Source organism: Falco punctatus (genome assembly GCF_963210335.1).
Source record: "Falco punctatus genome assembly, chromosome: 4".
In the NCBI taxonomy this organism is placed as follows: Eukaryota; Metazoa; Chordata; class Aves; order Falconiformes; family Falconidae; genus Falco; species Falco punctatus.
The window spans coordinates 9,970,640-9,997,832 of record NC_137583.1 but is presented as its reverse complement, the minus strand read 5'-3'; the positions used below and the strand labels follow the sequence as shown (position 1 = coordinate 9,997,832).

Here is a 27,193-nt window from a genome sequence, read left to right as displayed (position 1 = left end):
TTTTTTTTTGGTCCACTTGGTGCAGCCATATAGTCTTACTTTATATGATATTCCATGAAGATGATTGCCAGATTTGTAACTGGCCTTGGGCTCTCTTAGGGACTGGCATTTTAATCACATAGAACTAGCTGAGAAGTTTGTAGATGTTATTTTGTTGCTTTGTTCTGTGAACCATTTTTTATGGCCATTTTGATATCCAACAGAGTTATGAATTTTATTCCTAGGCGTTGAATGTGAAACTGTTTTGCAGGACTCCCTAGAGGAATGAGGTGTCAGGAACAAATTGTTTGCCTTGTGCAAAATTGTTTTCTCGTGGACAAATAGTTCCTCCACCACCTCATTGATTGTTTCTGTGTCTTCATTATGATATGTAATAGTAGTTATGTTTCACCAACGTATTTTTTCTTATAGTAAATACTGTATTGAATCAAGTACGTAAAAAAACCTGGGGTGCCTCTGCAGGATTTAGAGGGCCCTAGGATTTTTTGCTCTGTGACACTCTGGTTGTACTATATATATATATGTCACTTTTTTTTTTTTTTTCTGAATATGAGCTTTATAGATTTTAGTCTCATTGAAGAGAGCTGGGAAAAGGGGGAAGAAGGAAAGATTTCTTTCAGCTCTTCCAGTGTTGGTAATTGTGGTTTAATTATTTTTCCATGCACGTTCTACTGTACTGCAGGATCAAGCGCGGATACTTAGTTCATGGAGTTTCTCTTTTTAAAATGCAATAATGTGTACGTGATATCTAGTATTGCCTTGCACATTTTGGAGAAAGAAAGAATATGATGGCATCCTTGAAATTACAGTTAGTATATCTGTGGGTTCTAGACTTCCTTGTACTGTGAAGAATCAGAGTTGGCTTGCATTCTCACTGAATCGGTATTCAGTTGAAGACTCGGTTTATTTAGTCCCCATGTCTTGGCTGTCACTGTTGGTTCTTGTAGGTTACAGGGCTTTCTCTGAAAGTAGTTTTTGAGGGTTATTTCACTTGCTGATTCTTTTGCTGAAAGTATTCCTGACATTTTTGACAGTTTAAGATCACTTCTGTGATACAATTTGTTTTCACATCTAACTTTACATAGTTTCTTTAGTGTCAAGACTGTTACAAAAGCAGCACATAACAGTTTTGCTTTATCTTTCTCATGCAGATGCTATTCTGTCCTGAGAAACTGAGTGTCTCCCAGATGGAATATAATTGTGGTAAACTAGTAAACCCATAGCTTCCAGCTGAATAATAAATAAACTCAAGATCAGATCTTGACATAGCTCGACTTGCTGCTAGATGATCTGGCAGACTAGATTCAGTAAAAATATTTGGCAAGCTAATATCTGTTAGTATGTTAGGGAAGCCTGCAACTGAATCTTATGTCTGGTTTCATTCCTGCATAAGTTTTTGTTTTTAATTGACCATGTAACCTGTATTATAAGCACTCTATTTCTACAAAGAATGAAATTATTGCTTTTATGACCCTAGTTACAATATCATGCATTTCTTTGCAGTATTGTTGAGTCTCATTAATTATCTTAGACATTTCAACATCTAAAATATGAGGTGAAGATCTACCATTTCTGTGATAATTACATCTTTTTAGAGTAAAATATCTTCTCCAGTTCTACCTAAAATGCCTGAATTGTTTTACTGCAAAGATGACATAAAAAAGAAGTTACCGATTTGGAATCTGAAACTGCTCTTTTAGTCTTTTCTTGAGATACTGCATCTCAAGGAGCCTCTCAAGGTCTAAGTAGTCTTTCCTTGTCTGGAATTCTTATCCCAAGCCAGCACAATCTCTGGAAACTAGTTTGGGAGTCTGTTTCCAGCATAAGAAGTAAATATATTTCCAATGTCTAAGACAGGCAAAATGGCTGCACTTCAATTTTGCTGGGAGTACAGTCTGCTTTTTGGTCGAGATGCTTGTTAGTAACGGAACAGTTTAGCAGTATTACCAAGCCTCATTGTTTTCAGCTGACGGGCCACTTACTATCTGTAAGGTATCTCTGAATAATGATTTACAATTATTTTAAATTAATATATATGATACATTTCACAGAGCAATTTCTTAAAGGGCTCATAATATCACTGAAAATCTATTCGTTTCCATAAATCTGTAAGCTACTGAGCCCTCACATAGTACATTTTCTAGACATGCAAATGGGGCCAGATGGGATCCACCTGAGGGTACTGAGGGAGCTGGTGGAGGAGCTTGCCCAAGCCACTCTCCATCATTTATCAACAGTCCTGGCAAATTGGGGAGGTCCCAGAAGACTGGAGGTCAGCCAGTGTGACGTACATCTACAAGACAGGCCAGAAGGAGGATCTGGGGACCTACAGGCCTATCAGCCTGACCTTGGTGCAGTGGAAGGTTATGGAGCAGATCATCCTGAGTGCCAGCACGTGGCACACACAGGACAACCTGGGGATCAGGCCCAGCCAGCATGGGTTTATGAAAGGCAGGTCCTGCTTGACAAACCTGATCTCCCTTTACAACAAGATAACCATCCTAGTGGATGAGGGAGAGGGTGTGGACTTTGTCTACCTGGACTTTAGTGTAAAGTCTTTGACACTGTCTCCCACAGCATTCTCCTGGAGAAACTGGCTGCTTATGGTTTGGATGGGTATATTTTATGCTGGGTTAATAACTGGCTGGATGGCTAAGCCCAAAGAGTGCTACTAAATGGAGTTACACCCAGCTGGAGATCGTCACAAGTGGTGTTCCCCAGGGCTCAGTACTGGGGCCAGTTCTGTTTCAGTGTCTTTGTTGATGATCTGGATGAGGGTATTGAGTGCACCCTTAGAAAGTTTGCAGACAAAACCAAGCTTGGGGGGAATGTTGATCTGCTGGAGGACAGGAGGCTCTGCAGAGGGGTCTGGGCAGGCTGGGCCGATGGGCTGAGGCTGATTGTATGAGGTTGAGCAAGGCTGAGCACTGGGTCCTGCACTGGGGGCACAACAACCCTGCACAGTGCTACAGGCTTGGGGAAGTGTGACTGGGAAGGTGTCTGGTGGGAGAGGACCTGGGGGTGCTGGTTGATGGGTGGCTGAAGATGAGCCAGCAGTGTGCCCAGGTGGCCAAGGCAGCCAATAGCATCCTGGCTTGTACCAGAAGCAGTGTGGCCAGCAGGACCAGGGCAGAAATCCTGTCCTTGGTTTTGGGCCCTTCACTACAAGAGGGACATTGAGGTGCTGGAGCGTGTCCAGAGAAGGACAACGGAGCTGGGGAAGGGTCTGGAGTACAAGTCTTATGAGGAGCAGCTGAGGGAACTGGGGTGGTTTAGCCTGGAGAGGAGGGGGCTCAGCGGGGACCTTATTGCTCCCTGCAGCTCCCTGACAGGGGCTGTAGGCAGGTGTGGGGGGGTCGGTCTCTTCTCCCAGATAACAAGTGACAGGACGAGAGGAAACAGCCTCAAGTTGCACCAGGGGAGGTTTAGACTGGATATTAGGAAAAATTTCTTCACAGAAAGGGTGATGAAGCATTGGCACAGGCTGCCCATGGAGGTGGTAGAATCACCACCCCTGGAAGTGTTCAAAAAACACATAGATGCGATCTCAGGGACATGGTTTAGTGATGGACTTGGCAGTGCTGGGTTAACGGTTGGACCTGATGATCTCAAAGGTTTTTTCCAATATAAATGATTCTATGAAATCTTGATTCATCTGTTGAGCGATGTAAATTTTTTTTTATATATTTTTCTTTCTGAGTTATGATCTTGTGGTTTTTACACTATCATAAAGATCTGATTTTTTTAGGTGTCAACACATTATTTCTCATCTGAGGTTCTAAGACGGTATTTATCATATGACTGACAGTATGGTTTTAATGTTTTTCTCAAGCCACTTGCAAACTATCCTAGTAAAGTTACTTGTCCTAGGTACTAGTCAGAGCTTTGGCCGTAGTCATATGTATGGCTATTCAGGTATCATCTCCTAATATTGATAGTATAGATATAAGCTTCCAGAAAGGGTATAACCATTTTTTGCACTCTGGAAGGTTCCATGTGTTAGATAACAAATACAATGTTACTGTTAGTAGACATCTGTTTAACTTGTTTCTGTGTAAGGCATGAAAAAGTTGAGAGAACTGCATGTGTCTGCACTCTTACAAGACTAGCCTAACTGGCAAGTTCCTGTGTCAAACAGTTGATGATCCATCCAAAGGCATGCTACAGCTGAGCTATATTTGATAGCTTTTTTTTCAAGTTGATTATTTGCAAAAAATCAAATAATTGTGTGATACATGGCTCAGCTACATATGTCTTTGAGTTTTTTATCAGAGTCCTTATCTCTGAGCAATAGTTTGCTGTTAAACTCTTAGCTTTTTCCTCTTATAATGTCAAGTCATACAAGAATGTTATTCTTGGCACAAAATTGTTTTCCTTAAGTGAGCTATTATGTGATATTCTGTTCTTTCTCTAGTTTATCTTTGGTGTAGACCAGTCAACACTACCATTTGCATGAGAAGCAGCCATTTGTGCATATATCACATTGAGGCAATGCTGACAAACAGTTTTTAATTATGTAATTTAAGAGTTCTTAAAACCTTGCCAGTTGTAGCTATGAATATGTATTTATATTGTTAGCTATTTTATCTCTTTCACCTATTATCAAAGAGTTTTCATTGCTAACCTTTGAGCCTGAAATTTTTTGCTTTGTGACCTTGGACTTAAATTTTCTTCAGAAGTTCACATACCAAGTTTTACTTATTCCCAAAGCAGTGTCTCAACTCTTGCTCCTCCTTCAGTTAAAGAAGCAGATTTTATGTGAGTTGCATGTATTAAACATTTTCATTCCTCTGGAAAGATACTATAATCTTCAAGATGCCATAACTGGAAAACCAAGGTTATACCACACTGCTAAAAAAATTGTCATCATCATCTGAGTTTGAAAAGCCTGTTTAGATCATTTGTAGTGCTGAGATCACTATGGCCTTGCTACAGAAGCATTTATTTTTGGATTTCATCAGAATTAATTACTGATTTTTCCCTTAGTTCAGAAATAAACTTCAAACTAAAAAAAATGATCCTTGCAAACCCTGGGATCAATAAAATTTTTTTACTCTTGATCTGAGACATACATGTACTTATTAAGTTGTCCCCTAAAATCAGCCTACTACTAGCAGGAAGCAAAAGACACTGCAGTAGATAGAGTGCGTAGCGCCTTTGCTTGAAACGGGCTTTCCATTAAAGCTGTCTCTGTGAATGGTATGCACACTTTGCTATTTAAAGAACTATTTATTGCTATTCATTATATCCTGAATAGCTTAGAATGTTCTTGCTAGATCTCTGTAATTTTAAAAATCTTATTAATGTTTAGTAGATACAGAGATAAACATTTATCAAGAATGTGCCTTACTACATGCCAGAGCATTCCTTTTAGGGTCCATTTATGGAAGTTTCAGGCCATATTAAAAAAAAAAAAAAGCTTTTAGTCACTAATTATTACTTGCATCAAACATTTTAGAAGGTATGGTTCAACTCTATGTATGGAAATAAAGATCTCTCCTAACATAATCTGTTCTTCTATAACTTTTAGTTTTACTTCTGGAAAGATGCAATTATCTAGTCTCTTAGTTTTCTCTTACTTCTTGTTTTAGCAGTCCTGACTTCTAAATTCCATGAAATTAGGAGATTTTTTGTCCTTGGCCTGGTAGTACAAAGAATATAAAATAGGATGTCACTTTTAATTTCATATTTGAAGTTAATTTGCAGCTTGTCTGCTAGCACATATATATTTTCAGATTTAATACTTATGATGAATTGAGCCAGCTAGTGTTTGTTTCAGACTTTAGGTAGGGTTTCTCTACACAGATGCTTTATGCCATGTGGTTCAGACCCAGTACAATCAGTTTGGTTGTATCATCTATCTCATTCTTACATTAGAGATATTATTTTTTAATCTACTCTTGAATATTGCTAGTTCATAAATGGGTCGTTGTAATCACAGAAGACTGGGGAGAGACATGGAAAGTGGACATAATGGTGAACTGGTGCAGCCAATGAAAAAGAGAACATGTCTGATACATACTGCATCTTAACCTCATAAAAAGATTTTAATTAGAAACATCAACATTGTTTATTGAAAATTAAGGCTTGCCAACTAAAGACTTGAAATTATTTGATATTTTGGAAAGGTGTCAAAGCCGTTATAACCAATAACATAGCATTTTGCTTCTAGATGCAAGGACAGTATGGAATTCTGAACAGACAGCATTTCTACTTGCTGTTGTTTTGTAAGTTTGTAGGATGCTATTGAGACCAGCAACTTAACAACAGATTTGGAAACTCCTAAGCAGTAAAGGTGTCCTATGACCTATAACATCTGTGAAAGGGGAGTTTGTAGAAGTCTGTTTCTCCAGGTGTGTATATGCAGTGAGTCTATATGCAGCGTTAGGCTTTTCAAGGGGTGGAGGGAAGGTATTCTGAGCATATGTGTACCACTTTATGATTATATAAAGCCAGAGCAGACCAGAAGGTTGACTTTGGTTTCTCTCTCTAGGTCTTAGTGTCCCAGGGGCCTCTGATTTGAGGTCTACATGGTTCTGATGTGCCTGCATAGTTCAGCCGAATTTATAAAGACAGAGAACTTTGTACACAATGTATTCAGTGCAGTCTGTTTTTCCAGTTAGTAAATTGTATAGTCAACATGTTGTCTTTCCTCTGGGCAAATGCTTGGCATTTATAATAATTCTTAATTTGTGTACTTTTACCAACTGGATTATTTCTATATATTACCCAAACTCAGCTGCATGCTGTAAAAGGGAAATTGATTTGTAAAACAGTGTGTAGATGGGTATTTTGGTACAGCTCGGTATCACAAGAAAAGATATGCCACAAATCTGAATGGGTAAAAAAGACTGACTATGAAGCTAGGAAAAACACCCAAAAGAATAATGTACTGACCAGGCTTTTCTGAAGAGGGTGGCTAATGTCTGTAATTGCATGAGGACAGAGACCTCCTGTGTGCTGAAGTGCAGAATCTTCCTGCAAAGTACAATTTTTTATCCTTTTATCTTTTTAAAAACTTGATTGTAGGAGGATCTGGTAGCATACTACCAGCTCTGGTTGAAATGTATAAATATTGAAAATATGCCAGGTATTGGCAAACTGAACCTTCACTGATGTTTGTTTGTTTTTTGTTTGGTTTTGTGTTTTTTTTTTTTTGTTTGTTTGTTTGTGGTTTTTTTTTTGTTTGTTTGTTTTTTGTTTTTTGTTTTCCCTTGAGAAGAACTTCCTTTATGGGCAACTCTCAAAAATAGCAGAATTGGACTTCCTAAGTTATGACAGTTTATCTCTTCAGAATATTACTACTGGATTGCCAAGTATTCCACATCACGTTTTTGTACTGCACATCTAATGCAGTAAAACACGGCAATCTGTTCCGATACCAGGCAAATACCTTGCCTCATACATGCAAGGGAAGCAAGAAAGAGGGTTGCCTTGTCTTACATGCCTTGAAAGCCAAAGCTAATGACAAAGTTCTGAGTCCTGGAAGGCACTAGAGAACCAAAGGTTTGAATTGAGGACTAGTGACGGAGCTAAGCAGACCTGTTACACTTGCTGGTACTCAAGATCAGTATTAAATCAGCTGATGTTTACTGTTGTCTAGGAGATTATGGAGCCTGGCTTGTAGGGAGAGAGAGAATTGCACTCACAGCTTTTATATTTGGAAAATTTTAGAGGTGACTTTTTAATCAGAGAGATTACAAGTAGTTAGAAGCGAAGACTCTTAAGAAAAATTAAGCAGTTTGTGGAGGAAAGGCTGTAACTTGGTCTCTGGAAGAAAGTGAGCAGGAGACATACAAAAGCCAAAATGGCATATTTCTTCAAGAAAATGCTGTGTTGTTACATTTAAAGTAAACAATATATGTTTAGTTTATTGTTTTAACCTTCTTCTCTGTTCACTGTGTTCTTACAAATAAATGAAAAATATCACCCAAGCTGTTTTATGTCACTCTATTTATGAGCTGGTCATAGATCCTGGAAGATAAGCTTGTAGCCAGGCTGATTCCAGCTGGACCTACTGATGTAGGAATGTCCGATAAACAAGCGGGTGACATGAACAGGTGTTCTAGTCTCACAACAGGGTGAATTTTAAGATTCTTCTCTGAGAGATGTGTCCCACTCAAAACCTGTGACATTTCGAGAGTATGGGTCACCCCTGCAAGCATATCACAGGCTTTCTAGCTTAGTTGGAGAGAGGATAACCTACAGGCACCTTCTTTGTTTGAATGTTCTGAGTAGGTTACAAACCTAAATGTGCTTTTTAAAATCACACTTTCACTGCTATGTCAACTGTTTGTAATAACTGACTCCTATTATTAAAAAAAATTAAACTGAGGAAAACAGTTCATATAAAAATTGTTTTTATCGTGTATAAAGCTAACATATTTATTGATGATTCTTATACTGTTATGGAATTCTACACTTTTTTTCATGAAGCAGTTAAATGCATTGGCATGACTTTAAAAAAGAATATTGTGGCCTTTTAGTTCACTTTCTATTAATCTGTTACAGTATAATAAATCTGAATGTTATTTGAGACAGAAATTTCAAAAGTTAAAAGCTTCCAAGATTGATAGTTTTGTAAATTGGTTTTAAGTATTTTGAATTTATGACTATCATTATGTTGCTAAATAACATTGACTCTGGAATGACTGACTTCCTTTTGCAGTAATTCAAAAATATTATGACAGCTATGGTTTTATAGTGAGCATAAAAATCAGTGAGGTAAGTTCAATGAGGTAAGGTTAGTGTTGGAAGTTTTATTAACAAAAACTTTAGGTATTAGCACATGAGTTACAATTCCCATGTGTTTTCCAAAATTTGCTGGAACTGAAGTGAATATTAAATTCTGAACTTTGGACTAGTTGCTTTAAACTACCTAATTTTAGTGGTAGGAGTAGGCAAAGATGCAAATTTGAATAAAACAGCTGTTGGGCAGTTGGCTGCATTGATAAGCTACACATGATCAGAATTCCTTGTGGCATATAACGTTCACAAGGATGAGTTTTAAACTGCCTGAGGGAACCGTTTATATCTTGGCTACAGTCTCTGGTTCAAGCTAAAACCTTTACTCGTGTAGTTTGACCAGTCAGTATTATCGATTTTCTCTTTTAAAAAGCAGCATAAGCCACACTAGTGGAAAAAAAGAATGAAAGAAAAATCAGGATTGATTAGCAGAGATGGTGGCTGGCTAAGCTCCATCCTGGGGAGGGAGGCTGGGACCTTTATGAAACCTGTAGGTACCATCTCTCAAGGAGTAAGTGTATTTTATGCATTAGACCATCAGGTCATTCTCCATCCTTGTACAGAGGGGTTGAAAGAGCTTGTGATAGCGATTATGTAATGGAAATTGTATGAGATGGTGCAAGTTTGTTTCCTGATGTGAACGGCCGCTTCTGTGCTGTGTTTATAAAGCATCTAATGTTCGCTGTCTGTTCCTGTTGACTATAATGTACTCAGCTGCTTTAACACCCTCCTTTTGTCAGTTCTTAAATACTGGAGTAGTAGAAAGAAGACAGTAAAATAGGTTATCCTTTAAAGAATTATAAAGCCTTTTAACTATCGACTCTATAATAATATAATTTGCTGAATTAAAATGTAAGCTAGAGCAACCATAATACCCAGAGTAGTAGAGGTGGGAATGTTGTTGAAATAATGCTTGAAAGTGGAATTTTCCTCTACAAAGTCAAAAAACTAGGTAACTCACTAAAGTTTCATTTTGGAGCAAGAATATAAAGCATATTACTTGCAAAAAAATTCCAGTGTCTGTAGCTTCCAAATGTAGCCATGTTGTGCCCTTTCTGCCTTGAATTTTGCATAGACCAGATGTTTTTGAAAGAAATCAAGCATTATATTATGGGTTACCAGGTACAGCTGTTGCTTTAAAAAAAAAAATTATCAATTATCAGACTGAAAAATGAGTCTGACAAATATGATGAGGGCATAGTTTTCATGTTATTGTTGTATTTTAAAATACTTTTTTTTTTACTATCTTTGAAGTGGAGAGTACAGTTGGGACATTTTAAAGACATGATATCTTTTCTACACTTGTAACTCAGTTCTCATATTTGCCAAAAGACCTATATGTTTTTTAGAGGATATGTTCTCTACTCACAACTCTACTTTTGCATAGAAAATTCAAAGCTTTTTTTTTTTTTTTCTCATGGTTTAGACTGTTTTTTGTAATCAAAACGGTATATTGGATTTCCATGGATACACATAGATGTATAAATACAGGCACTAAGATCTTTGATAGAATTTTTTTTTTTTTTTGATTAACTGAAGTGGCCACTCAAAAGATGGCTGCAATAATACACTAAGAGAGCAAGTAGTACATAAAAAGTGTTCACATCCCTGTGGAGCCTGTAGTGGTCATCAGGAAAGGAGAGAACGATAGTACAAAAGGGGATAAGACTGGCTTTTGGACACAGTGGCAAATACTGACTGCAGTGTGTGCCGGGACAGAGGTTGGGTTAGGAGGGAGACTGACAATGGGTTGCAGTTGCCTTCTCTATTACCCCAGGTGCAGTACTACAGTACACTCAGTGCTTGACTAGTAAATTCAGAATTAGTTTTTAAAAAATACAGCCAAACCTGTGCTTTAAATGTATTTATTTACGATGGTAAAATAAATAATTCTTAACAGCGAAACATGGTAGTTCTTCTTCATGCTTTACTTCCTCATGGAGCTCCTTAGCACTAAAAACACTTTCATAAATGATATATATATATATATCATATGGCATGTAAGTTAAACAGTTAACAGTGAAGAACTTCAAGAAATAAGTGTCACCACTGGAGCTGGTCGTGAGTGGCGGGTGATGACATGAAGATTAATAAAGTTTGACTTTGAATTTGGCAATTTTTGCCACTTACATGAACCTTTCTTTTTCTAAAGTATAACCCAGTTCTGAAGTTTTCGCAGTGTGTTGTATATTTCCAGAGCAAGTGACTGAGTTTATTGTGTTAAATAGCTGAAATAAGTAGTTGCTGAGGAAAAAGAAGTTAGGCAAAATTAAAAAGCAATTTACTTGGGCAGAGGTCTTTGAAATGCTTTGTGTGTTAGCTATCAGATCTGGTTTTGCTTTATTTTTCTGGAAAATGATGGTGTTCTTCAGATTGCCAAGTTTTACTAGTAAATGTACTGCCAAAGCTTGGGAAAAATAAGTCAAGGACTCTTAAAATTACATAGTGTTGAGTGAAAAGCCAAAGAGAGACTTTTTGTGTACCAGAAATCCTTATGCTTTCAAATATAAAATATATATATCTGATGCTGTAAAATGACACATATTTAATTTCCTTTCAGATTATATTTAAAATGCCATAGATGTAAAAGGGGGAGTAACAAAATGGCAGACATTTCTCATAGTATACTGGCATGCTCTATTTAGAATACTTCACTGTTTCATTATTTTTGGGAGATGTGATTTCACAGTACCATTTTCAAGGAAGAGATAATTACTAATGTTGGCAAATTCATCCTGGCTATAAATGAAATGGTATATTTTGCTTCTTGTCTTCCACAAGATGAGGAAGTGATTTAACAGCTTTTTGGTTTTATGCTATCTGGAGGTTCATATTTGACTTATGAATTTGTCATACATGCTTAGCCCTGAACAGATATCATATAGTAAAAGGTCACATGCAGTTCAGGCTGAGGTAGTTTTATTTTGCATTATGAGAAACGTAAAAGTCTTGGTTCCTGGCTACTGGAGGCAGAAGGAATTTAGGAAAGGAGAAAATGACTGACATAACCCATGTTCTTGTAAACCTCCACACTGCATTCCTGTGAATAGAAAATAAATCTGTACAACTAAGACCACACACAGTATGAGTTGCCAGTTCACTCTCCCAGACTGGCACTGGCTCAGAGTTCTGCCTTTCTGAAAACTCACGCAGAGCACTCATTTCAGAATGGCTTCTTGCTGTGTTATGTTAGTTTGGGGCATGATATACCTATTCTATCAGTATACCTGGGCTTCATTGTGGAGGTGTACTTTTAAAGTACAAAGCTCTGCTGCATTAGTCTCAAGATATCTGACCATTGGTTGAGGAGTTGTAAGAAAATAGAGATGTATTTGGCAGATATTTTTTTTCTTTTTTGATTCCTAACATTGGTGTCAGGACACAATCTAATCTGAGCTCCACATAAAATAACTTTTGGGGAGGAAGACAGAGATAATTCTGTTTCCTGTATCTGCAAGGAGAAAAGGACGACACGTTGAAAACCATGCTCTGTTATAAATACTATCTTTTTCTGATCTTAAAGATTTTAGTGAGAGCTGTCACAAGGGTTTGGCTTTAATTGTAATATATCATCAGCTAAAATATTTCTGCACAAAGGGGAAAAAAAGAGTGAGCATCAAATAAGGTATTGTCTTATAAAAGAATAAGAAAATCTATGTTATGCAAAAGATTAGTCTGAATCTCCATGATCCAGATTGAAACATAGGAATTTCCATGCCCGTAACCCAGGTCACCAGCTGCTTCTCATCATATTTGAGAAAGACTTCTGCTTCACCAGGAAGGTGACATTCTTTTAAGAAGGAATTTACTTGTAATTCTGTGGAACTCAAATTCTAGCTAGAACAGTAGAAAATTGGCTGAGCAATGGTTCATTAGGAAAGGGCTGGGAAATAAGACGGTTCAGCCTCCTAAATATGATATTGGACTGCTGTGGAAGTGTCAGATTTCCTGACCGAGAACACGTGGTGTAAGCATGTCTTTTACCTCTCTGTGTTAGCAACAGGGGTGGCATTTTTGTTGCTGGAGCAGGCAGAACCACTCACCCACCAGAGAGGGAGGAGTGAGGGTAGGAGACACAGCGACTGCGATGGAGGATCTGCCACCTAAGGCTGTGGCTGGACATGCTGTGCTCTTCCCTTCTCAATGCTTGCACTGCCCTTGTTTGAAGTGGGGTTGCTGGGATCGAGATGCTATGGCAGTCTCAAATCTTTTAGAGCATTTTTGTCAGTGCAATTGAAGCTGCACTTCAGTCATGCTTTAAGGCTTTTATTTGATGCTACCAAGGCTAGAAACGAATTCTTAGGTGAAAGCTGAGATAGTCTTATTTTAAGAGCAACCTTATGTGGGAACTGGGGTTCTAGGCAAAGTTACACCACTTACCAAATATATTAAGGTCTTAAGGCCATGTGCAGCTTCTTACAGAAGAAGGCAATTCACCTGAGAGAAGTGTTAAAAAGTTACCTTGGAGCTGAAAGAATTGATCTCAGGGGTCAACTGTTTACATGAAGGTGTATGGAGTAATCTGCTTATGACATTAACAAGTAAACAATCTGTTCCTGTATTTGGAGTCAGTCCAAAGAACTCTGCAGTACTGGGTGCCTAGTCCTCTGTGGCACAGTCGAGGTCATAACCCTTGTGCTGACTTAAAGGTTTTCATGTGGGTGGCCTGAACGCAAACCAGTGGAAGGAAAGATGGAGACTGCGGCTCTGCTGCGCACTTCCGCGTGTGTTTGTTTTTGGTGTGAAAGAAAACTATGGTGCACCTTCCCTTGTTCCTCCAGGTTGAATTTGTGTCTTTATTTAGGGAATAGAAAGAACGTGTTAGTCGTGTTATGAGCTGGCTAGTGGTGAAAGGAAATGCAGAAAGGTTCAGTCATGTCGTGCTCTTTAATTAACAGCTGTGTGAGGGCAGGATTGGGAAACAGGAGTGGACAGGGCTCTGCTCCCTTTTCTCACTCACAGACTTGGACTTAAGCACCACTGACATCCTCTCAACCCTCCTTCTTGTGCTCCCAGGTTTTAACGCCTAACATTCCCATTCTTGAGTTGAATCACAGTGAGCTGTGATGACAGGGTGTGTGGGAAGAAATTTGTGAAGAAGAGTAAGAACTGTCTGCTTGGCCCTTTGGGTGGGGACTGCTGGATGGGTAGAGAAGAAAAGGCTATTGACTCAGAAACTGCCCGGCTCAGCCGAGCAGAACAGAACGGCATCGGCACATGTGTAAGCTACTGTGTTATCCCGGTCACTGGGGGCCTGTGTCAGTGCTTTGTTTATGCTTTGACTTCAAGCGTTAAACTCCTGCCTAGTGGCATTGGGAAATGAGACTTGCAGCGCCTGGCTGAAGGGAACCCCTTTCGCAGCTCCCGCCGCAATGTTATGACGAGCTTCTCAGCTGCAGCTTAAAGGCCCAACAGAGATTTTTGTGATTTGCCTTAAGGGATTGCTTTCAGATACGAGGCAAATAAGTGAATAAGTATGAAGAAGATGTGGTAATGAGTTTCAGATGAGTTCTTTTATGTTTATTAAATGAGGTCTGAAAGTTTGCTGCTACTACTATTTCTTGTTTTCTAACTTGAAAAGTCATCTTTGAATATCATACTGCACACTGTTTACAAATGGCAAGATCCGGTAATGTTTTAAAAAGATAGTAGTGTAATAGTGTAAAAAAAAAAAAAGTCTTAAAAATAGAATAAATCCAGTAGAATATAAATCTTTTTTCCAGTGCATAGAAAAGCAATGAGCCATTTTAAGAGCAGGAAGAACATGCATTTTGAGATCCAATAGATCATCTAAATTGGTCCCAAACCAAGTTTTAAAATGGCATTGCAAAGGCTTTTGCTTTGAGTAGATTTAGCATTACAAAACTCAGAATATAAATAAAAATAAATTAGATTTGCTGGTTGCTTTGTACTTTACTAATATTCTGATTAACTAGGAAATAAAGTGCTTAATAGATATGACCTTTCTATTCCAACTGCAGAACTTAAAAATTCTAAACTAACATTTATACCCTTTCAGTTACTTCAATCTAGATTTTTATATGAACAAACTTTATGAATTCCTAGGTAATGTAAACTTTAATCCTTTGTGCTTTATTTTCTGACATTTGTATGTTTGAAATTTGGATTAGTGAATCTAAAATTTCTCACTTGCCTGACTTCCTGTAGCTCTGATGTAGATGGGGAATTATTCTGGGTTGCCACATCATATATTTTCAGTCCAAACCTTGTATTCTCAATGGCAGACCTTGCAGCCAAAACAAGCCTGTGTGGGCCCACTTAATGTGAACACCTCATGGTTTCAGAGCTGCAGAAGAAAACAGTATCAGAAAAACGGCCTCTGTTCAAGGAAACCTGTCTTTGTGATAACAAACCTTTGCACGCTTTTTATCTTAATTCTCTACTTTGCCTGAAATTATGTCACTTTAATGTCTTGCAAACCTTGCAAAAGTTTTCCATGCCCGTGCTGTCACCTCTGTGTGCTTTCAGCGCTACGTCGCGTCTTCCTCTGGGTGGAGCGGAAGGACAAACATGGAAGTAGGTCTATAGTGGTATATTTAGTGTCTCCTTTCCTGGACTCTCAGTTTCGATGTGTTAACCAGCCTTCTGGAAAACTGAAATATTTTACTAAGAATGAAGTCCTTGATTTCCATACCCCAGGCTTGAATTTGGGAGTTTGAGACTGCACAAGGAGTGCAGAATTGAGTCCGTAATGCTTAACACCAAGAGTGGGTTGGTTTTGTTGATATCTTACAATGTTTGAAAGTGCTGACAAAAATTCATGCATATACTATATTTTCTTGTAGTATTTTATTTACAAATTAGCCTTCAGTAATGAGACTTGCATTATAAAAAAACAGGTGTCTCTTTTGGTCTTTAAAAGCTTGATATGTGATGAAATGTGGTTTTTACCCCAAAATTTTTCACCCAGTACTCTATGCTGCTCAGTAATACATTTGTAATTGCATTTCTGAACCAGTATATGGAAACAAGCATCATTTAGTGGAAGTGCTCACTGAAGGAACCATAAATGTAAGGTGAACCTCTTGCAATACTGATGGTTAAACCCAAACAGACTCTGTTGCTTTAATGAATTGAGATGTCTACCATTTTATTACAAAAATACCTTTGTAATCACCTTCGTGTGATGGGCAATTCTTTCTTTAGCATCAATGAATTAAGCTCTGTGCCTCACTCCCCCGGCATATTTTAGGTTAGATGAGAAATGGATAAACATTTTAAGCTAGAGAAATACATTTTAATTCAGTTCCATTTCTGGTGTGGGGTTTTTTTTTTCCCTTTAACAATTTTTTTTTTTATTCTGCCTATTCAATTTAGCACATCCTTCCATACACTTTTTTTGAACATTCTTATAGGAATAACGTTGCTTGCTCTTTCCATTTTCAGTGAAATATATAATTTTTCACTTTGCTAATTTATCAAGGTGAGCAAGGATTACATGCATTGTATTCTGACCCCCCTACATTCTACAGTCAGTATCTTTATATTCTTGAATTATTACTGCATTGATTTCTAATTGCCTTGTTCTCTACCATATAAAAAGCTACACCTTTGAAACCTGCAAACCTTTATTTTCCAGCTCTACTTTTTGCTTACAATTTCACCTTATGGTTTCAACCTCCACTCACCATCACATCATTGTAAGACCACTTTAGTGCTGGCTTTGTTCCATGCCATTATTATATCTTTATTTAAGCAAGCTGTGATAAGATCTCTTCGAATATGTTTTTGAAAGTTCGTGAGAGCCAATAGTCTGAACAGTATATTAGTTGTTCTCAAAGGTTGTATCAACGAGCATCTTGACAATGACTGTTTCCTCTCCTCTTCATGGTGTGAAGAGTAACACCTTTTGCATTTGGAATCATACCTTACTTTGTGTAACTACTCTAGGCAGTGCTTATGTAGAAAAGTATTATTAGAAAAGTTACTAATAATTTGAAGCTGTGAAGTAGGATTGTTAAATCTACCTGAAGAAAGTGCTTTCCTGAAGAAAGCTCTTTTTCTGTTCCCCTAGTTTGACATTTTTTGTGTCCTTCCACCTGGATTCACGTGTATATGCCTACTGCTGTGGCTATGTCTGTCTGTCCACATTTTACATGCTTGCCTGTGTCTTGATGATACTCCCCAAAGAGCCACTTTCTTCCCCCATTTCCTTGAACAGGTACCCCATCATGTAGATTTTCCTTTTTCTTGCCTCTTTGTCTTTTGCTTCACCAAATATTTTTTCATTTTTGATGATAATATTTATACTGCTGTCCTTGAAGATGTCTGCTCTCCCCTGCCCAGTGGAGAAGTCAGCTACTTTTCCTCCTTATTTCCAAATGCTTTTGTGAGTACTGAAGCTTTTAATTGCAATTAGCAGTAGAGCTGCTTATAGGAACAACTGTATACAAATACTAACCAGTATTGAGTGATCTACAGATTTTTCCCAGACCACCGGCAAGTATTTGCCTGACCATAATTTGAGAACTATTTGAACTGTGTTAAGAGAACAATAAAATTGCATGCTGGAGCATTTATACAGCAAGAAATGAGAAAATCAGGGCTACATACACCTTCTGGGCTGTTAGAATGCTTTTGATGTTTTGTAATTTTTTTTTATTTACTTTTTTTTAAAGGTTTGTAAAGGCAAAAAGCAGTTCTATAATGCAGAACAATTTGGTGAGGTTCTTTATTAAGACATTTCTACTTAGGAAAATCCTTGGAATATCCCATATTTTGGTTGAGAGGGATTTGTGCTTACTACAGAAAAGTACACTAAGGCACATTTGTTAGGAAACTTATGTGATATACACTGGAGAGAAGTGAATAACCCCATCATTTCCCTGTTTACCATATATTTCTGTATCTAGATTCTGATCTCTGTCCAAATCTGTGTAGTGACTGTAGTATCTGATTGCCCACTTCTGGGCTTTATTGGGCAAATTAAATATAGGATACAGAACACTATTTTCAATGAGTTATATATTTAATAAATCAAGTTTTGGCTGTGGTTTTTGGGGTTTTTTTTGAGTCTTTTAGCTATATGTCAAGTTAGGACTGTTTTAATGCTATTTTGTGTTTTGACTCTTCTACTTTTTCTATGCATGCTTTGGTGCTTGTCCTGGTTTCTGCTGGGATGGAGTTGATTTTGCTTCTCAGTAGCTGGTGCAGTGCTGTATTTTGGGATTTGGTGTGAGAACAATGTTGATAGCACACTGATGGTTTTGGTTGTTGCTGGGTAATGTTTACGGTAAGTCGAGGACTTTTCAGTTTCTCAGGGCCTGCCAGTGAAAGGGCTGGAGGGGCATGGGAAATTGGGAGGGGACACAGCTAGGACAGCTGACCCCAACAAGCCAAAGGGATGTTCCATACCATTGAACATCATGCTGAATATATAAGCTTGGAGAAAAAGAAGGAAGGGGGGGATGTTCAGCATTAGGGCATTTGTCTTCCCAAGTAACTGTTACGCGTGATGGAGCCCTGCTTTCCCGGAGATGGCTGAGCACCTGCCTGCTGGTGGGAGGTGGTGAAAAAATTCCTCGGTTTGTTTTGTTTGTGTGCATGGCTTTTGTTTTACGTATTAAACTGTCTTTATCTCAACCCGCGTTTTCTCATGTTTCCTCTTCTGATTCTCTCCCCCATCCCACTGTGGGGGGAGCGAGCAAGCAGCTGTGTGGGGCTTAGTTGCTGGCTGGGGTTAAACCACGATAGCGCTACAAGTGCTTTCGTGTTCTATCACATTTTAACAAGTAAAAGAATCTCTTAATCTGAGATAAGGTTCGAAAACTGACATAGAAAAGAAATCAAAAGTTTCATAAGTGACAAAAAAGAAGGGAATTGAATAAATAAATAAAATACGTTAATGTTCTTTACTTAAACCTAAATATGTTTGATTTACTTACTGTAGGTTGATGCCTTGCGGTTACGATTGGAAGAAAAAGAAACCTTTCTGAATAAAAAAACAAAACAACTTCAAGACCTCACAGAAGAGAAAGGAACCCTGGCTGGAGAGATCAGAGATATGAAAGACATGTTGGAAGTAAAAGAAAGAAAAATTAATGTCCTTCAGAAAAAGGTAAAACTTTTGAGGCACATTTAAAAGAAATGTATTTATTTCTTATAGAAAATTCTTATTACTTTTAATAGATTAAAAAATGCATGGAGTCAGTCTGCAACAGTCAAGTAGTTCTCTAATACAAAATGTGTTACTGTTTTCCATGGGATCATTTCTATAGCATTATATCTTAATTATATTGTATCATAAAAACATTAGGTGCCACAGTTGCCACAAAATTATTGGAGTTATATGAAAGTCCTAAACATTCTGACAAATCTTCTTATTCCTCAGTGTGAGGCATTCCATTGTCCTTACTAACACTGATTACTACTCTTTCCAAATAATGTAAACAAAATGTGTGGGACTGCTAAAAGATTAGGATACTGCTTTTTTTTTTTTTTTTTTTTTCTTTAAAGACTCTTTTGGGGGGTGGGGGAAGTGGAGGGGAGTGGGGAAGGAACCTATATTAAGTTAATTATCTGCTTTTCTTGTGAGCTAAAGACATTAAAACAGACATTAAAGAGGCTCTCTCCAAACAGCCTTATTAATCTTATTTCTAATTTCCACAGATTTAGCTAACTGCATTTATTCTCTTTGAGAAGTTGGATTTAATCATTACAGTTTCCACCCGAGGGAGTGGGGAGGGAATTTCCTGGAAAGGTAGCTCTGCAAGGGTTCCGCAGACAGTAGTAGAATGTTTATTTACCATATCCCTTTTCTCACACTCACAAAAATATTTATTCTAGCAGGTATGTTCTATGCATCTTGTGTGTGTCACTCCATCGAATATAGATACACTTGTGAGCATACAGATACATGGAGAAAAAGTTCCTGGCATTAAATACATTTTACTGTTACTTCTCCCCTCATTTTACAGCCACACAAAGAATGTCTGCTCCTTATTCTCTAATATTATGTAGGTCGTGTTACTGTGGTTTTCGTCCAGGATTCATACATGGTTCACATGGTCTAGCTGTGCTTCTGTCTGTGCTTGGTTAAATGAAATCTTTAAAAAGTGGAGGAGGAGGAATGGGGATTCAGTGATGAAAATTGGGTGATGAACATGACATCACAGAGCTGTCAGCACTATTCGTCATGGCTCTGTGCTCAGAAATCTGCAATGTAGTGTGTTTTTCTGGTTTTAGTACATCACAGCTATTTCATTAGGACTTGCAAATGGTCTTGCCTCTTTTGTACCTGCTTCTTAATGAACATAATCGCTCTAACTGCACTCTTTTCACTAAAGCAGAGTAAACACATGTTATAGCCTCGTGAGCTCTTGTATACAGTGTGATAAATAAATCCTGCTAACTACTAGGTGCAAAATCAGTTAGTACTAAGTTGATTCTTTAAAACTGGAAGTAGCATCTGATTTTTATGTGGTTTTTTTTTTTTTTTTCCATTTTTGTTAGTTTTTTATTCTGGTAAATGTGCTTCATCAGGGGACTTGTGAAGTTCAGTTTTTCTGCTATGGGCTAAATACTAAGTTTACTTAGAGGAGAATGCCATGATTACTTTTTTAAAAAAGGAGAAAATAGTTCATTTACATCATATAAGTTATGCATAGATTTCTTTCTCTGAAGCATTTTTAATAACGACATTATCTTAATATGTAGATGTCAGCATGCCCAAAAATACTCATTACACCCTTATTTTGTTTATAGGAAAAGAATATAGTATTCGGAAAATAACATTTTTAAAATTACTCTTAGGTCACATTTTCAGCTTTGGATCATTACTTTATTTGTGCGTCACTTCCAGTGTGTTTGGAAATAAATTCACTCACAGATAATTTGACTAGTGAAAAATTTGATTGATATATCATCCCACTGTACTCAGGATACGTTCACTGTTTTTTTTATCATCTGTAAGGTGTGTAGTTCTGAAGTAGAAAATATGTCAGCAGTCGAAATCCAGACTTTTAGGTTCATCTGGAAAAAAAAAAAATTAAATCTACTTGTTTAGTTAATCCAAGTGTTCAGCTTCATTTTGGCAGTGCTTATTAGATCATGACTTCTTATGCTTAGCTTCCTTGAGCATCCCAGCATCCTTGGCAGCAGATGTAACTCATCTCTGGACCACGATACTTGCATGTAGAAGGCAAGATATTCAGTGTTTGTCTACTTTTTTTCAAGAAGATTTCCTGGCATTAGTGGCTTTCTATTCCAGATAATTTTATCCTCACTATGTGAAGTTATGTGTCCCAGGGCATTCATACCTCATAGAGTCTTTATGTTCTGTCAAAGGCAAAGGGAGCACGGCTCCTTTATGACCATAGGCATATTGTTCATTCAGTCATGTGTTATTTCAGAAATATGTTGGACTATGTATAGTAGTAATTTGTAGTGTTGTAGTATTCTTACTGTAATATTTTTTGAACATTGACTTTTCAGGGATTTTCAGATAGTCTAGTAGTAGATGCTGTGCTTTAAGAAAACGGTTGTCCGATATAACTCTTTTCTTTTCAGTTTTGACAAGATACTTTCCAATAGCAAGCATATATAAGAATAAATTTTGATGGAAAAGCATTTAGTATATATTGATTGCAGTAATTTTATCCTTTACTTGATTCTAAATATGCTTTTATCCTTTACTGCTTGCTGGATTGCACATGCCAACTTGCATTCATTCAGTTTTTGCTCATCTTCTCCTTCTGACTTTTTGGCCATCTTTCCACTATTGTTTTCACTTCACGTGACAGCAGGCAGAGACTTGCATGTTGAGCATTTAGAAATTAATTTGTTCTCATTATGCACTTGTATGTGGAGAATTCAGTGGGTGGAAAGCAACACAGATCGTTTGATACTACACTTAGGAGGTGAAACAATTAGTGGGCTCTCCAGGACAGTGGACTGTCCTACCTTCATGTACCTTCTTTCAGGACATGGCCCCGGTTGCTGTCTTACTGTCATCAAAACCCTTCTGAAAGTGAGGGAATTGCTTCTAGTTCTTCTTCCTAAATTCTCTCTCGACATTAGATTCTTCTGACTGTAATATTATAATGCTTGCCTTGATTTTTTTTTTTTCTATGAAGAGCCAAATTTTATATCTGTGTATTTTTATTTACTTTTGATATGAGGACTTCCGAATATCTAATTATTTTAGTGCCTTCATTTGTTAATGCAAGATAGATGGCTACATCTCTCTCCACTCAGCCTGATGTGCTTCACTCAGCCTAAAATAATATTTGTTTTACTGTTTGTATTAAGTAATTGAAGAAGGAAGAATTTGTATATAGTGCTTAAAAATATTTCTCTTGGTGATACATGAAATGGAGTAGAAAGGAATATGTAACTTGGAAAATGCAATTTCTAATTCTATATTCTCTTGTGTATATTACTGTTACCTGCCGTGTTGAAAAATACAAAAGAGAGCAAACCAAACCCAGAAAAGCTCCCTTTCAAAGCTGGAGCTGTTTCTTCTTTCTGGATAGCCGTTAAACTTGGGGGCAGGACAGGTTCTGTTGAGGGCTTTCTACCAAAGGTGTGGAAGAAACAAAAACATTGGCAACAAAACAACTGGGGTGAATCTCACAGGATGGCATAGAAGCTCAGTAGCCAACATGTTGCAGGCAAAAGTAATGGGCTAGATAATGACCTAATGATGCATTGTCCTTCCATGTAGTGGTTTTGGTGTAGTTTTTGATCAAATTGAAAAACTGCTATGCTCTTCAGTATAATTTGCAGGCTTAAGGGAGGCCCAGCACTGGAACAGCATGCATTTAGAGGATTTGGATGAAGGTGGATTGGCATGGAGTAATAATAAACTTATGTCAATGTCAGAGGTGCAATATTACTTAATATTTCTTTCTTTTAGGATCTTTGGCACCACTGTTCCATTTTAGTGCCAGTAAAGTTGGGTATGCTGTTTTAATAGCTTTGTTTAACCTGGCAAAGCTAGTCTTGCACCTCATATCTGTCAGTTTAGCATGCAGAGGGGCAGACCTCAGAAATCTTTATGTATTTCTTACCAGAATGTGCAAGTTCTTTGAATATGTCCGAGTTATAGGCTGAAGGGCAGAAGTGCTGAACTGGGTGATAAACTTTTTTGCTCCCAAATTTTCTCTTTTATGCAGTAGCTATACCCCATGTGTTTTGTGCTTTAGGAATCTGTGGATATTTAAAAAAAACAATTATATACTGTGAAGTATGAGTCTCAGTGTTGAAAACGGTAGCTGTTGAGACAAGAACAGTGTAGAGGATGTAGACCTGGATCATATTAGGACAACAGCTTGTGGAAATTTTTTTGTGGGGACTATTATAAAAGAACACCATGTAAAGGGGGCTAATATAATATTCTACTTTGACTTGCAACATAACTTTTCATGTAAAATGTTACAGTTTCCATCTTTAATAGTTTAAGCTTTGTGATTGATGAAGTGCTACATGACTGAGGGCCTTAAACTACCAGCTAATTAGCATTTGTAGGAAATGTCATAAAGTCGTAGTTCTCATGTAATAATTGGAATCTGTAGTTGGAGTGGCTGGACTGGGCACACTAGGTGATATTGTCCAGCTTGTGTTAAATGAAAATGTGTTGTACCATTAATTGTATTGTTAGCTGTCTTCTAAAATAGAGGAAATTTACATAAGGTCAGATTAGGAGTATGCTAGCATAAACAAATGAGTTCTACTCTTTTGCTTAGAAATTTACATCAGCATTATTGCTTGATGAAGGAAGTCTGATTGAGAAAGCCACTGAAATAGAAACTTCTGAATCCAGAATGGTCCAGGAAGACCTAAGAGACCAGTTTATTTTGTTTGATTTCAACAAGTAGAAAGTGCAAGCATATTGCTGATAGAAGATGCCTTTGACTTTTTTCTCATGGTTTAATCAATTGGGAGTATGTTTTCATAATCCCATAAAGGGGCCATGATGGCGTGATGAAGGACATTGTCAACTTTGTCAGATTCTGTCAGAACTGTACATAGGCTGGGATGAACTGGTGTTTTACATTTACCAAATCAGAGTCCTGTTGTATTTCTGGAGTGAGACAACAAATTCTGAACTAATTATTTGTTCTCTAAAACAGACCAGTATTCTGACTGCAGATTCCCAGTGTCAAAAAAAAAATTAGGGAGTCCTGTTATAACATGGAAGTTTTGATATTTCAAAGCCGCTATGGTGACTATTGACTTGTGCATTATTACATTAAGTAATGTTTCTTCTAATCATATATGTCTGCTTTAGGGTATAGAATTCAGTGTACTGAGTATTAGAAAATTATACTTTGTTGGCTGCGTATGTTTGCAGCTTTGCCAGATCATGTTATGCTATTCAGATAAGGCAGTCTGAAAGTGAGATTGAACTAATTATAGCCAGTTGTTCATCCAGGGTGGTGGTGTTACTGACCCCGATACATTGTCAAAGAAATGGGTCCTCAATGGTTCCACACAATAAAATGCAGCTTTGGAACCCTTAAACTTTGCATGTGGCATGCATGGAGGCTATCTGAATAAATACAAAAAACCCTCAAGCCTAACCAGTGCAGCTATTTGGATGCTCTTGGCCTGTATACTGAGACACTGAGAACAATGTCATTAAGATCAGAGGCGGTGATATTTTTGCTTTCCTTTAGCTTCTTTTATTTCCTGTTCTTTCCACCACACTACACTTCTAAGTTCTTACAGGTTATAAGAGGTTGCTAGAAATATGTGGCTTAATATAGGTTCACTTAGTGAAGCCAACCTGAATGACGATCCAGCCTAAAACCATAGCTTTGAGTTTAGGTAAGTCCTTGCACCTCTAAGTTCATGATCATTATAAAGTTTTCCAGCCTGTGGTTGAATCTACTGTCTTTTCCAATGAATTTGCTAACCGCTGAAGCTAGAAGCCCAGCACTGGGTTGTTCCTCCTATTCCCGAAGACCTGCTTTTTACTGCTCGTTTTGTTCAAGTCTACACTTCAAAAGAATAGTCGGATTACACGCTTATGCTTACTGTTTATTTGAAAGTAAGCATTTATCTTTTTAGGAGAAATATCACTGAATTCCTCAAATGAAGTTTCGTAAGATTACAAAATCTAAAACCTGTTTTATCTAATGCCAGTTCTGTAAACGTGGTAATTTTTGAATATTAGGTATATTGTAAATCAGGGACCCTCAAGTAAGTGAAGAGATATTGACTGCACCTGGTCTTGGTGTTAAAGTTGTTTGGAGATCTGCTCACAATAATCATGTCTAAGCAGGTCTCCTCTTTATCAATGGCAGCTGACTAATGAAATGGTTGGAGATGTGTGGTACCAGGTGTTATGGAGAATTCAGAAGTGTTACCAGGTTTCAGTATAAGTAGCTGAAACTGCAAGCCTGTCTTAGTTTACTGTATTATTCTCCCACTATGAGAGGGAAGCATCTATTCTTTGGGATGGCCTTCACTTGTCAGAAAATATTACAAGAACCAACATGTATGCAGTTTTTCAAGAAACAGGGTAAAACTGCAGTTTGTCAGTCTGGTTTGTGTACCAGTAATATACATCTCTGAACAGGTTAAAAAGGAACCTGTTTGTTTGCGTGTTTGAAAATTCTAATAGTGTTTTAAAATCCTGTAAGTTAAAATACTAATTTTCCTGCCTTTGTATGCCATCTATGGAAAACTGAGAATTTTGCATATATCATTTAATTTATTTGGGAGCTATATGGTAAGAGATTGTGAGTGAAAGTGAAAAAGTACAAGTATTTGAAGAAAGAAGCTGAAATCAAGAAGTGCTTTGAAGAGATGCTGTCATATATTTGTGTAGTTAGCACAGTAGTATGATACTATTACTATGTTATTAACTAATACATTATTAACATTCAAAATGTAGCTATGTATACAGAAAGGAGGCAATCAGTTGTAAGGTTTAAAATGTGCAATATTTAAATGAGAGATTAAAAAATCACTTTTTGGGAATCTATGTCTAAATCTATGTCATAGATCTACTTGTGATCTATGTCTAGGTCACAAGTATTTAGATTTTTCAAGATAAATCCTTAAGTGTAAATAATGTCAGTTATTCTAGATCAAGTTATGCTAACTAGTTTTAAGAAATTTCTTCATATGCAGCTCAAATGAAGAGAATTGAATAGTTCAAGACTTGGGTTATATGTAGCGTACAGAAGGGCTCTTAAGAGCAGTATGCCATTTGCAGAGTAGAACTGAGCTTAATGAGATACTTACATAAGGGTTTCACACTGCTACTGTGACACCAGTGCTACTGGTGAGGAAGGAAGCTGCAATTTGGCTCTAAAATGTCATACTTATTAACAAAGTTACCTTTACAGAAGATCCTAAGTTTTATTCATGCTGAGAAAGCAGCCAACTCGCATGCTGGGAATTTTAAGCTGTCTGAAGAGTAATGTTTTCTTTTCAATGGAGGTGGAGGAAATTTCTTTTGAAGTGTGAAGGAGCTAAATTATGTATAGTGTGACTGGGCAAAAAGAAAGTAGAAGTTGTCATATGTGGGAGGTGCAGAACACAAAGGAATTACTTAGGGAAATGGATGACTGCTTATATATCCAAAAAAGAACAAGGAAGAATCAGAATTGCTGAAGAGATATGTTTTTCTGTGAAATAGTCTTCCAAGAAATGTAATACAAGTCTGCTGATTGGAATTAAAAATACTAAGGGACAGTGTTATAAATATAAATGAGAATGATTTCACATTAGAGAGGTATCCTGCTGTCGTGACTTTTTTTTTTTTAATTTTCAGCTCCTGGCTGAAAGTGTGTACTCCTGTGGTTTGCTGCTCTGGGAACTGCATCCTGGAGTGGCAGCCTGACTAGTTCCTAGCTCTCTCAACATGACAGGTTCAGCTGGTTTTATACCTGCTAGCCGTTTACCATGGAATCCTTGACAACTCATTTAAATGACCCCAAATCAGATCCTTCAAAAAGTAGCCGATGGAACAAAGTTTTGCACAAACCCAAAAGGCTTGTACATCTTATTTGTACACTAATCTTTTCCTTGAAAGCTCTTTCAATCTCCGTGCTCCAGGTGACTGATCTGTGGTAGGGAGGAAGGAGGCTGGGTGGCTTCTCACATTTTCTGACTGACATGGACCTTGAAAAGGGGGATCACAGCTGCCTCTCTGAACCAGCAGCCATTCCTCTGGGTATGCTGTAACTGGGTATAGGAAGTACTCTTTGCCGAGCTCCAGAACTTTGACTTGCTGGATTAGATCAGCATTTTGGACATATTCTGCAGTAGTGTAAACACGTGTATGTTAAAACCATAGTTCTAGCTTCAGAATATGTAAGGTGGCAAGCTGGGAATAGGTTGCCAAGTAATACTTTAACTAAAGCAACAGTTGTTTTACTCTGTGTATCATATTTTGTTACATGGCATAACTGTGATTGCATCAATGTTGGTAGAGGTGTTTAACTCCTATCTTTTTCCTTTGGGATACATGAGT

The 27,193-nt window shown here is 37.5% G+C and overlaps 1 protein-coding gene across 12 annotated transcripts in view; it reads left to right on the top strand.

Moving 5' to 3' along the window:
* ERC2 (ELKS/RAB6-interacting/CAST family member 2) overlaps positions 1-27,193 on the top strand; it is a 481,052-nt gene that overhangs the window by 179,805 nt on the left and 274,054 nt on the right. For all 12 annotated transcript variants that reach the window (XM_080384963.1, XM_080384960.1, XM_080384958.1 and 9 more), the window contains one exon: positions 18,656-18,823. In XM_080384963.1, the coding sequence (XP_080241089.1) occupies positions 18,656-18,823 (168 nt within the window). The remainder of the gene's footprint in view (positions 1-18,655; positions 18,824-27,193) is intronic.